We start from the raw sequence: 13,470 nt of genomic DNA on the forward strand, positions 1-13,470 counted from the left end.
CAGACATATTAATAGACTTACAGCCATATAGATAGACGGACAGACGGACAGACGGACGGACAGACGGACTGACAGACAGACATATTATAGGCTTACAGACAGACGGACAGACAGACACTCACATCTGGTAATGAGTTGAGCATTAAGCCAATCTTCTCCTCCATGATTCACACTGTAGGAAGTAGAACAACAATGAATTAATGTCTAACCCTTAACCCAACAACCACTACCTGACATATAGGGGCCAAGCTTGAAAGGCAAAGCCCCTATTATGTTTCTATCTTTTATTAATAATTTTTTACTAGAATAGAATAGAATAGAATAGATCTTTATTGTCATTGTCACAAGTACAACAAAATTAAAAGTGCCAAACGATCAGTGCATCACCAAAAATATATCTAAAACGATAAAACAAAACATACACAGAACCATACTTTCGGTCATTGCACAACCCCTATTGCACTTAGCATGCGCAGCATAGACAAACATGTAAATAAAAGCAGCTGTTATTGCACAAACTCATATTGCACTTAAACCCAAACAGCACCATCAAACATGAATGTTAATCAGATCAACGTTTCTTAGCAGCGTTCAGTGTAACTACCGCTGCGGGATAGAAGCTGTTACTAAACCTGGCTGTACCTGACTTTATCGATCTGTACCTTCTGCCTGATGGCATCAGATCAAACAGGGAGTGACCGGGGTGGGAAGTGTCCTTTAAAATGTTCTCTATTTTTTTGTGACAGCGAGACCTGTGTAGTTCTTCCAGTTTGGGGAGAGGGCAGCCAACGATTCTCTGTGCTGTGTTTATGACCCACTGGATCTTTAACCTCTGAGCTGCTGTGCAGCTGGTGTACCACACACATATACAGTATGTTAGAATGCTCTCTATAGAGCACCGATAAAAGGACACAAGCAGTCTCTGGGAGATGTTATTACCCCTGAGCACCCTCAGGAAGTATAGTCTCTGCTGGGCCTTTTTCACCAGCTCAGAGGTGTTCACAGTCCAGGTAGGGCTATGTCAAGGGTCAGTGACACGAAGCCCACACTGGCCAAGGGGTGGTACTGTAGTGATCAATTGAATACAAAACTTTGAACAGGTATAACTCATGCCCTGTTTGACCTACACCAGTGTGTGTCTCCTCGTGCCCGAACAACAAACTAAATCGTTTTTTACACGAGGACGAATTATAGGCAAGACGATAGTTTTTACTAGTGATTCGGCCATTTTGACACACGGAGACGCGTTTTCATGACCCAATCCGATACTTTTTTGAATTCGGGTCTGGAAGTGGATTAGTGCGGTTTCGCATCGTTTTTGCAGCTGTGTAACCAAAGAAAACCACCAAATACGGGAGCATATGATGATTTTGGTCATAGAACCCCCTCTCCCTCCCCCCGAATGCACGGGAGAGGTGTGTGTTTGTCTGTCAGTGTGTCAGACTAACCGAAAATGTATTATTATTTTTTAATTGGACCACCTCTCCCTCCCCCGAGAGGAATGGTGTGTGTTAAGATGATAGTGAGTCGGCTTTTCTTTCTCTCCAGTGCGCCCAGCCTCCTCTTCTTCTACCAAGGCACACATGTTGCTTTCATCATTTCATTTAAATATTAAAACAGCGAAATTAAACAAATATATTTCTATCTAACGTCAGTCAAATTTACATTTGTTTAATATTTTGATAAGCTGGTAGAATTGAGAGAAAGTAGGCAATTTCATACGTGGTTTCTTTTTTGTATTTGTTTGGTGTTGCACCACCACCTGCAGCTAAATGCCTCATTAACAACACACAACTTATTGTTCAAAAAGGTACATAATTGCCCACGTAATATTACAGTGCCACATGATTATTTGGTTATCAAAATGCTTAGTTTTTGTAGCTATGCCTACTCTGTCACGCGTCAAAAATGTTTCCAAAATAACAGATCTGTGCCATGGCACAGTGCATTGTGAGCTTGCATCTCTGCTTTTTTGACTAGGCGACGCACACTTTTTATGCGTTGTAACAAGCCATGTAGTTGGTTTGCGATATTTGCAGCAGAGATGGATATTAAATGAAAAAGTTTCACTTTTCGAACGGGGACATACAGTCTTGCACATGCGAAGGCCCTCATGCAAGACACCAGTCATCTTGCCAATACTTTGCAACAGGCATGATGAATTTATTTTAAGAAGTACATTTTATTATTTTCCCCTGTAATCAATGTATGGTAGCTACCATACCCATGTGTACCTCTGTACTCCGCTCGCTGTGTTGCAGATAGAAGACACAACCTTTTCCGACTTTAAATCGCCCATCCCCGTAGATAATGTCCAGAAATATGCTCCATATAAATGACGTTCCAACCTGCATCTTCCAGGTGACTTTTGTTGGCGTTTCACCTCGCTATAAAAAAACGTTATGATTTAAGTTCAGCCGATTGGCTGCGCCTCAGGACTCAATGAATATGTGAACAGACGATAATATTATGGATTTGGGAGTGTAGCCTAATTACAATGAATGTCTCATTAAAAACAATATATATTTTATAGTTGAAGGGCAAATACACAGTATATATAGGCTGGGAACATGACACAATTTGCTTGAATTCATGCGTTGTCAACTTGTTGTGTAAACACAGAAAACCGAACCAACAACGAGGTGTAAACGCGATGTTTACACCCCGTTGTAACTATATGAGTTACATATTAACTATTAACTATCACCGTTAATGTAGTTGTTGCAGACTTGCATTTGCAACTTTTGTGGATTATGTGTGGTGTCACTCATGTAGGCTGCACGCTTACTTTACAGGATAAATGGTAATAATGGTTCCACAGTGAACCAAAATGTTGCTGGGCATGTGTGTGTGTGTGCGCGTGTGTGCATGTGTGTGTGGTCTGTGTGGGATGCAGCCATGGGAGTGAACTTGAAGCAACTGCGGAGTAAACTCTCTTCTATTGGCTTTTCTTTCGTTGTTAGGTTGTATTCGGGTTGTTCTAGTCGTAACATCTGGGCGTTTCGAGAATATTTAAGGGCGTGTTATTTAAATTTGCATTGCATTTATCAACGCTGAAATCAAATGTACGCCAGGTGTGTCTGTTTAGGAAGCCTTTGTAAATGCCACTTGAACGTTGCCCTACGCAAATATCTTTTTACACTCCATTGATAAATGAGGGCCAGAGTGCGCTCGCGTTTGTGTCCCTCCCAACTGTAAACAGACTGCGAGCTGCTGTTCAGCATCTTTGGCTTGCAGAAAAAGACAACTTTAATGTGTTTCCACTCTCAAGTATTGCAAAGCCTCAAACATGGGCCACTGACATAGCAACTTTTAAACGGTTGGGATATGCTGCAGCGCTGCTTCTTGTTGCTACAATGTGTGAAATGATCCCTCCTGTTTGATGACTTTTTTGCGGATTTCGAATTTCCGAAACGCAACGAAAAAACGCAGCAATGTGCAACCAGTTTAAGTGTGGAAAAGAAGGCTCACAGGTGCAGCGCAGTGAGACAAAGGAGAACTCCAGGCAGAAATAACTCCACAGTACTGGAGATCTCTAAACACCTGTATCACCTCAGTCAAGACCTCAGGAGGGACCCACCCAATGCCTCTCCAGAGGAGCCACTTGTTGGCTATGGAGCAGGAGAGAGGAGTTTAGCTGGAAGCCAGGAAAAGGAGATGGGCAGTGATTTGGCCACCACCGCTCACCAACCATCAGGAGGGTATTACGCTACATTCACCAAGTGAATGAAGGAGAAGTATCTTTAGATGTAATTGTAAAACGTGAAGTACTTTGTAAACCTGTTTTTTGAAATGTGCTGTACAAATAAAGCTTGTTATTGTATTATTGTGCTTCACGTATTCAAATGCAAAGCATTCTGGGATAGGTGGCTAATGAGAAAATGAGGAAATAAACATATTGTCGAAACAAATGTGTTTAAAAGAGCTGTTCATGTTTTAAAGATGCAGTGAAATAAAAAAATATGTTTTTCACACTTTTATTAGATATCTGTAGTGATAATTATGGCCATACCTAACACTAGATGCCAAAAAAGTGAAACATCACCCCTAAACAAACGTTTAGTGGTGTGATGACGTACGTTGACTCTACTTAATAATTCATGAGAGCAGAGTGTTTGACAGGTGCCTGTCAATCAACTACTAGACCATCCGCACGAGACCATCTGTGCTCACACACGTGAGCAATCGCCGATTTAAATAACCTCTTTAGGCCTATTAACCCACAATATAATGTATCAATGTACTGATGTCAAATTGTATTCAACTTTGGGGTTGTCATAATTATGCATTTACTTCGCAGCCAGCCATGCACCTCTGTAATATAATCACAGTAGTTCATGAATCCACTGTTTCCAACTCTTTTGACTGCTTCAGAGCTACTTCTCAGACCTACTAGGCTACTAGTCACACTGCACTTCCATTGCAGTGTGACTTTAAAGTTAAAGACTGATGAAGGATCATTAAATAATTTCTGAGGATTCATTTAACTACTACTAAGTAAAACATTTCCCCCCAAATCAGAGCTCACCTTTTGTCTATCACAACTGCACAGTTCAGTTTGTAATAATAATGGATTGCATTTTTATAGCTCTTTTCTAAGCACTCAAAGCACTTTACAATGGTCCATTCTTTCATACAGTTCAGTTTGTATTGCCCTGATCCTCTACTTTTATATGAAATGAAAATGGAAAAGTAAGTACTCCCCCACCCCACCATACAGCTATTGAAACATTGTAAGGAAATAACTGCACCAAAACACTACTCACTTGAGAGTCTTGAGTCCAGAGAGAAGTTTCAGGGTTGACTCGTACCGCATGGTGAAATTCAAGTCCAGGAGTCTTAGATGGGAGGAAGTAGAGCTGAGAGCTGAGGCCAGGACTTCAAATCCTATCTGAGTGATGTAACAGCCAACAAGTCTGTAATTACATACATGTAAGATCAGAATTAATCAAAAATTAGTATACAAAGTTAATTGACAATAAAGTTAATTAAAACATCTCCTATCTAGTTTTCCATAAGTGCATATTTGCTCATTGTTGAGCTTGGTCCATTTCTCATTTGGTATGATCCATTTTCATTGTATAGCTAAGCTCATGAGGACACAAAAGGTTAAACTCTGGGATTAGGGTTAGGGTTAGGGACGGGTTAGTTCAATTAAAATCAGGTGTTTTCAATCACACAATAAATAACCCTATTAGTTTAACATTATACTTCAGACAAACATTACAACTCAACCAAGACAGCAAAACAGCAGCAGGTAAACATACACAACAAGAACAGGAATTGGCAGGACAACATGATGTGTGCTACAACTATACATGTTGGTGAAAAAAGAGGAGAGATCCGAGCACTCAAAAAAATTAAAAGAGGAGGACAAGCGTAAAAGCAGGGTACTTTATTATATTGCAAAAATAGTTAAAAGCCAACATGTTTCGACCACAAGGTCTTCATTAGGGAATCTATGCCCTGAGTGAAGACCTTGTGGTCGAAACGTGTCAGCTTTTAACTATTATGCCCTGAGTGAAGACCTTGTGGTCGAAACGTGTCAGCTTTTAACTATTATGCCCTGAGTGAAGACCTTGTGGTCGAAACATGTCAGCTTTTAACTATTTTGCAATGTAATAAAGTACCCTGCTTTTACGCTCGTCCTCCTCTTTTAAACTTTTTTGAGTGCTCCGATTTCTCCTATATTTTCAAGTTTTATCCCACTGATCCTAGATGCACCTATACCACCTATTTACACCTATAACTCTACGCGACCTTCGTGGAGAGGGCGAGGTCGCGCAGGACAGAATTCGCACAGGACATAATTCATTATTAATATATATTGGACCCTTATTTTTGCCCTTAGGTGTCTTACTGGTGATATGTACTACAACTATTCATGTTAATGTTGTGACCAACTCTGGGGGGTATTTCACGAAAGTAGATCAAACTAAGCCAGGATTTAAGCCAAATCCAGACTTGACAAAGCCTCCTCCGTATAGCCTGGTTTATTCCATTCCACTAACGCCAAGCCAGGCTGAGAAGGAGCGACTTTGTCTTGAAAAGACCATGCGGTCGTGCGTCAATTCCTTGATCGTGACCAATCATGGCACCGAAGAACAGAGCAGCGTTCTTCTGCCCCCCGGTTGCCCCCCCAACCCCACCTCTTTCACTTCGTGCCACAGAGCAGGACGGGGAACAGGAGGCGGGGTGACGCATGAAAAACAGACAGGCATGTTGCCGCCGTAGCTGCTATCAGTGGTGGATTGTGTTGATCGTGTCCCAAACAACAATAAAATAAGATCGCGTTGTCCCAGAGGTGAAGTGGCCCTTTAAGTAAAAGTATCCATACTGCAATGAAGAAATACTCTGTTACAACAAGTATAAAAGTCCGGAATTCAAAATGTACTTAAAGTAAAAAATGTAAAAGTACACATAATGTAGAATGTCCCATTTCAAGTTTTCAAATGTATGAAAATCTTTTAACGTTAAGGATGTCCATAATTACAACACCAGAGGCAGTGCCACAGATCACGTTCAACCCAGAGTCAACTCAAAGAAAGGGTCGAACTCGTTCTTCTGCTACACCACAAAAATGTGGAATGCCTTACCGAAGGCCATAAAGGAGTGTGGATCACTAGCATCCTTTAAAATTGCCCTAAAAAACCACTTACAGGCAGCAGCCGTTCACAACTGGTAAAAACCTAGCCCAACCCTACCCTCCCTGCCCCTTCCTTGTATATACTGTACATACTGATTGTTTAGACTTACTGTTACCTGCCCCTTCCTTGTATATATTGTATATACTGTACTTACTGATTGTATAGACCTACTGTTTTCTTTTTTTCTTTACATATCTACTGCATAGTACTGTGTTCTATTTGTCTGTCATTCAATGTTATATGAGATACTTTAATGGTTTCCTGTTGAAATAAGCTTAGTCTTTTCATGGATCTCCTTTTAGTAGACCTTGTACCAGTGAACTGTACCGTCATGAATCTGTACATTTTCCTATGCAAACTTCTAATAAAGCCTTCAATCAATCAATCAATTTGAAAATAGCAGATCTAAAACTCTACAAAGTAACTACTAGTAACTAAAGTTTTCAAATTAATGTAGTGGAGTAAAAGAACAATATTTAGATCTGAGATGTATAGTGGAGTAGAAGTAAAAGTATTGTAAATTTGAAATACTCAAGTAAATACAAATACCCGAAGATTATACTTAAGTACAATACTAAATGCACTTAGTTACTTACACCAGTAAGACTCCCTAATCGGGAGATAAGCGACCGTTGGTCACTTATCTCCACAAATGGGCCAAAAGTTTGTTTTACCAATTATCAAGAATACGGGCAGTTGACAGTTTGCCATGGTTACTCATTGAAGTTGAATCTCCATATATGGAGATAACCTACGCATCACACTAAGTCTGACCTCACCAGCCCATATTTGGGCATGAGCAACTTATGTCTCCATATATGGAGATATGATGACATCACACAGTCCTCAGCCGATGATGTGGCGTGATGTCATACAATACACAAACGAGCCCTACAGTATAAAGGGGCAATTCTTGCCAGGAAAGAAGCATTTCTTCGACTCAGACCTTATCGCCAGGGTTGGCTTATAGCAGCTGTCGGTAGGACCATATATGGATTCTGTTAGTGTGGATCTCCTAACAGGGCATCATCTGGGATACAATCCCTTTTATGCCCATATATGGAGATCCCTAACAGAATCCCTTTCATGCCCATATATGGAGATCCCTAACAGAATCCCTTTCATGCCCATATATGGAGATCCCTAACAGAATCCCTTTTATGCCCATATATGGAGATCCCTAACAGCATCCCTTTTATGCCCATATATGGAGATCACTAACAACTAACAGAATCCCTTTTATGCCCATATATGGAGATCCCTAACAGAATCCCTTTTATGCCCATATATGGAGATCCCTAACAGAATCCCTTTTATGCCCATATATGGAGATCCCTAACAGAATCCCTTTTATGCCCATATATGGAGATCCCTAACAGAATCCCTTTTATGCCCATATATGGAGATCCCTAAAGGCCCTCTTACATCTAACAACTTGGTAAAGATTTCTCAGTCGTAATAAAATCGAGGCTATTTGCGGCGCGCTCCCGTGACTCAGTCGTTACTCAATCGTTAAATGTGAGGTAGTGGTCCGACTCGATTTTTACCCCGATTTGAGACCCAGATTATGTTACGAGAATATCAAACTGGTTTAATATTTTCACAAATCGGGGCTGAGTCTGAATGAATACAATGACGTAGCCTAGCCTACAACCAAAACAGAACAAGCCAAAAGCTAAGCCATTCATTCCCCAAAAGACGCTGCCTGAGCTGCCAGCCTGGTCGTTGTTGGTGCGGCTACTAGGACAGCCCTTTATTAGTTATTTCTCCGCGTTTCCATTATTCCAAACATTCAACGTTGATAATAGTTGATAGGATCGATCTGCGCCGGCTGAGAGGAGAAAACTAGAGAGGAGAGGGGAGGGCTGAGGGAGGAAGGCGGAGCGTGTGTGTGTGCACTGCTGTGATGGGAAAAGTAATCAAGTAAAAGTATCAATACTGCAATACTGTGATGCGACGCGCTGTGACTGAGCTTGTAGATCGGCTATTTTCATTTATGGTTAGCCTAATGCTTTATAATAATATTATAATTTATTTAGGAACACAAGGCTATATAGGCATATTTCAGCAAATAAAAGGGAATCTTGAACCAGTCTGTAATCAACAGGGTCTCACTCAGCTCATCACCAAGCCAACTAGGGTTACAGATAACTCTCAAACCACCATAGATCTCATTGTAACCACAGACAAATCTAAAGTCTCCGCGAGTGGGACTATTGAATGTGGTGGTCTAAGCGACCATGATATCATTTACTGCACCCGCAAAATACATAAGTCCAAAGCTGACGGCCACAAAACAGTTGAAGCTAGAAACCTCAAAACCTACTCTAGCGAAGCCTTTAACCACAAACTGGAGAAATCTGACTGGTCCCCAGTACTAGCTAGCACTCAGGTCGATGAAGCCTGGCTAGGCTTTAAATCCATTTTCAACACTACCCTAGACGAAGTGGCTCCTTTGCGTAGGGTCAGGGTTAAAGCCCGCTCACAGCCATGGTGGAATTCGGAAATCTGTGAATCAATGAAACTCAGAGACAAAAAATACTCTGAGAAACGCAAATATAATCACAAACTCAAAAAAGGCCCCAATAAACACCTTAAAGCCAAATTAGAAATAGTCAGTTTAGAGGCTAATAAACTGAGAAATCGGACAACCTCCTTAATCCTTTCTGCCAAAAAAAACTACTTGGATGAGAAAGTTGAGGAAAACATCCACAAACCACGAGACCTATGGAAGCTATTTAAAACCCAGCTAGGCTGTGGTGCTAAACTCAGATCCATAGCCAGCAACATATCCATCCAAACTCCCATAACCCTCCTCACTGATAGTCTTGATGTAGCCAAAAATCTCAACATCTACTTCACCTCCATGGCCAAAAATCTGGTCAATAAACTGCCCGCTCCATCTGGGCTGTTTGGTGTTAGGCACATCTTGAAATTCTACAGGAACCTTGGGGTATGCAAAGACAACTTTAAACTTGCCACGGTGTCAACTGATGAAGTGTTTAAAAAACTGCGCACCCTACCTCAATTCAAGGCCGCTGGCCATGATAAAATTGCCCCCAAATTTCTCATAGACTCAGCTGCCACCATTGCCCCAATCATTACCCATATTATTAATCTATCTATCAAGCAGGGTTATGTCCCCCAGGACTTCAAATTAGCCAAGGTAACCCCCCTGCACAAAAAAGGCAGTAAACTTGACCCTGGCAACTACAGGCCAATCTCAATCCTTAGTTCCATCTCTAAGGTAATGGAAAATTGTCTATGAACAGGTGGCTAAATATCTTGAAGAGAATAAACTGATCTACGAGTTCCAGTCTGGCTTCAGAGAGTCCCATTCCACAGATACATGCCTCATCTATTTGAATGATTACATCAAACGTGAAATTCACGATGGCAAATATTGCGGCATGGTCATGCTGGACCTCCAGAAGGCATTTGACACCGTCGATCATTCTATTCTGATTGAAAAACTCAAAGCTATTGGTCTTGATAGCACAGCAGTGAGATGGATGCACTCTTACTTGGTGGGGAGGGAACAGATGGTGGAAGTCAACGGAACCCTGTCCCCCCCCCTCCCAGTAAACTGTGGAGTACCTCAAGGGAGTATACTAGGACCACTGTTGTTCTTAATATACGTAAACGACATGTCATCTGCTTGTGACTGCAATCTGTTTCTGTTCGCGGATGACTCGGCTCTCCTAGTCTCAGGCAGAGACATTTTGCAGGTTGAAAAGGCCCTTAACTGTGAACTTAACAAGATCTGCACCTGGCTCAATGACAACAGACTCTCAATTCACCTAGGCAAAACTGAATGTATCCTCTTTGGATCTAGTCAGAAACTTAGCCTAGTTGAGAACTTCACAATTAAAGTAGGTGACACTGTGATAGAAAGAAAAAACCACATCTGCTACCTGGGTTGCATCCTGGAGGCTAACCTATCCAGTGAAAAAATGACCACCAAGGTAATCAATAAAGTCAATCAACGAATTCGCTTCTTGCAAAGAGTTGCCCCACTGATCAATATTAAATCCCGAAAGACACTAGGAGGTGCTCTTATTGGGCCCCTCATTGATTACGGAGTCCTTGTCTGGTATCGCGACGCCCCAGCTGCCTTAAAGCTAAAGCTCCAAACAGCCCAAAACAAACTAATTAGGGTTGTGCTTGGTCTCCCTCCTCTGACCCACCTTACCGAGCATCACCACGAAAGCGTGGGGTGGCTCAAAGTAGCTGACAGAGTACAGCATCTTGCAATGGGCCTGGTGTACAAGATACACTACACCTCCAAGATTCCCATGTACCTGACAAACTACTTCTTAAAGGTCAAGGATGTTCACGATCATAACACCAGAGGCAGCTCCACTAATCATCATCAGCGTAGATTTAACACTAAACAAGGCGCTAACTCGTTCTCCTGCTATACCATCAACATGTGGAACGCCCTTCCACAAGCCCTAAAGGAGAGCAAATCCCTAGCCTCCTTCAAAATTGGTATGAAAAGTCACCTTCAGACAGCAGCTACCCGTGACTTGTAAACAGACTAAGCCCCCATGCTCCCCCCCCCCTTTTTCTTTGTATTCTGCCTTTTGTATTTGATGTTATGCTTTTGAAACTGATATTATCCTAGATAAAGTACTATGTTCTATCCGTCTGTCTTTCAATGTTATATGAGATACTTAAAGTGTGGTTCCTGTGGAAATAAGCCTCGGCTTTCTAGGATCTCCTTTTAGTTGACCTTGTACCAGTGATTTGTACTGTCATGAAACTGTACTTTTTTCTATTGCAAACTTATAATAAATTCTTCAATCAATCAATCAAAAGTCTTTACAAAATCTTTAGAGGCATACACATCTAACAACTGAAATCTTTGAAAAATCATCCTACAGTCTTTGGGGAGTCTTTTTCAAATCTTATAGTGTGAGTAGTCTTTAAGAAATCTTTCCCAAATCTGTCCACAATCTTACCATAGTTGTTAGGTGTAAGGCTAGCTTAACAGAATCCCTTGTATGCCCATATATGGAGATCCCTAACAGAATCCCTTTTATGCCCATATATGGAGATCCCTAACAGAATCCCTTGTATGCCCATATATTATGGAGAAATCCCTGCTCTGAGTATCTGACATCAGTGTGATGTCACCTGTTTATGCCCATATATGGAGATCCCTGCTCTGCGTATCTGGTTGCTATGGTAAACAGTTGGTTGCTAGGGTAAAAAAACATGGTTGCTATGGTAAACAGTTGGTTGCTAGGGTAAACAGTTGGTTGCTAGGGTAAAACCATGGTTGCTAAGGTGGTTGCTAACGTACACTAACAGACCAGCAACAACAGACTGTTGCCACAGCAACGTACACAAAGGTTTTTGTACACATGTGGTGTGATGTCATACTGATGCGGAGATATGAGCAGGGCAAAGGTGTGACGTGTGACGTGTGACCGACGGACGGACGGCCGGACGGCCGGTGGAGGTTTTCATAGTAAACTGCTCCCTGACGGTCGCAACCACTGGCTGAATGAATTAACTGTGGAAAAAGTCATTAGTTTACATTTGGAGTCATTGGACTAACACAAAACTTGAAGAGAAAAAAAAGCACTGGATTAACAAATCTTGGCTGTTAGCCTGGTCCAGAGCAGGCTAGCTTCACAGCTTAATCTCCATGGTAACTAATGTGGAATAACTTTCATGAAACCGAGTTCTGGCTTAACATATCTAGGTTAACTGGCGATCGAGGCTAATCTGCCATGAAAATTCAGCTTTCATGAAACCGATTGAGCTCTGATCCAGGCTAATTTAAGCCAGGATACCTGATAAATCCAGGCTTTATCCATAATCTAGGTTTCATGAAACAACCCCCTGGTCAGTAACACACAGGATAACTCTAAACGTGAGCAGGAAAACAACACACCATAATGTCCAACTCATTAAGTAAAGCTAGAACAAAACTAGGTATACAGTATAAAAAGGAGCATGTTAGTGATCACTTAACCACATAGCTATAACACAAAGAGCAGACAGAGGACAGGAGCCAATAGAGTGAAAATAAAACAGCAAGTGACTTCTTGATTTAAAATGGGTTGGGGAGGAGTCAGTACTGAGGATGCGTTCACACATGATAGATATGGTGGACAGAGCTATGGAAGTCTGAGTTACACTGTTTCAGTGGGTCTACGATGTCCTCCCCTGCCCGTCCAACCACTTCCACTCAGTGGCGTAGGCAGGAATTAATTAGTGTCTAGGCTTGGCACGAGTCATTAAGTCATTAATTATTATTTTTGGCTTAAATTTCCTCAAATTATTAAATCATGTGTCTTTAAAATTGACAGGTGTCACGGCAGCCCCGTTGACAGACTTTATAAAATTAGTGGGTCGCACTCAGAGTGGCAAGAGTCCCTCTTTTATTATTTTGTACATGTCATGAACAGATGTTTGAGCTATCCAGCCATCTGATCACTTTACGTGAAGATGACACCCACACATGCAAAGCGGATCATGAGGACTGACTTCTCAATATGATAACATACTATATATATAGCCATATATATATACATGTATGTATATATATATATATATATATATATATATATATATATAGCCTATCTGTAGCCATTTCTCCTCAGCGTTTTGCCATAGCATTGTGTGTGTGTGTGTGTGTGTAGCATAGCCTGTACATCCTAGACTTAAATCCTAGTCTAAAGACGTTATGCAAGCACGACCACCGCTCACTTCACATTGGGTGTGATTTTTTTTTGTTAAGGGTGTTGGAAAATATCGATATGAATCCGTTATCGGTTTCAACATTAACGATGCAAGTGCATCAATACAC

General features: G+C 41.3%; 1 protein-coding gene across 1 annotated transcript in view; it reads right to left on the reverse strand.

The window, feature by feature from the left end:
- The window catches only part of LOC308280224 (NACHT, LRR and PYD domains-containing protein 1b allele 3-like), a gene marked incomplete at both ends in the record, with an annotated part of 94,366 nt that overhangs the window by 12,876 nt on the left and 68,020 nt on the right, over positions 1 to 13,470 (reverse strand). The window contains 2 exons of the mRNA XM_080720486.1: positions 663 to 848; positions 4,767 to 4,916. Of these exons, the coding sequence (XP_080576612.1) occupies positions 663 to 848; positions 4,767 to 4,916 (336 nt within the window). The remainder of the gene's footprint in view (positions 1 to 662; positions 849 to 4,766; positions 4,917 to 13,470) is intronic.

Source organism: Nannobrachium achirus, assembly GCF_963921795.1.
Source record: "Nannobrachium achirus genome assembly, chromosome: 24".
Classification (NCBI taxonomy): domain Eukaryota; kingdom Metazoa; phylum Chordata; class Actinopteri; order Myctophiformes; family Myctophidae; genus Nannobrachium; species Nannobrachium achirus.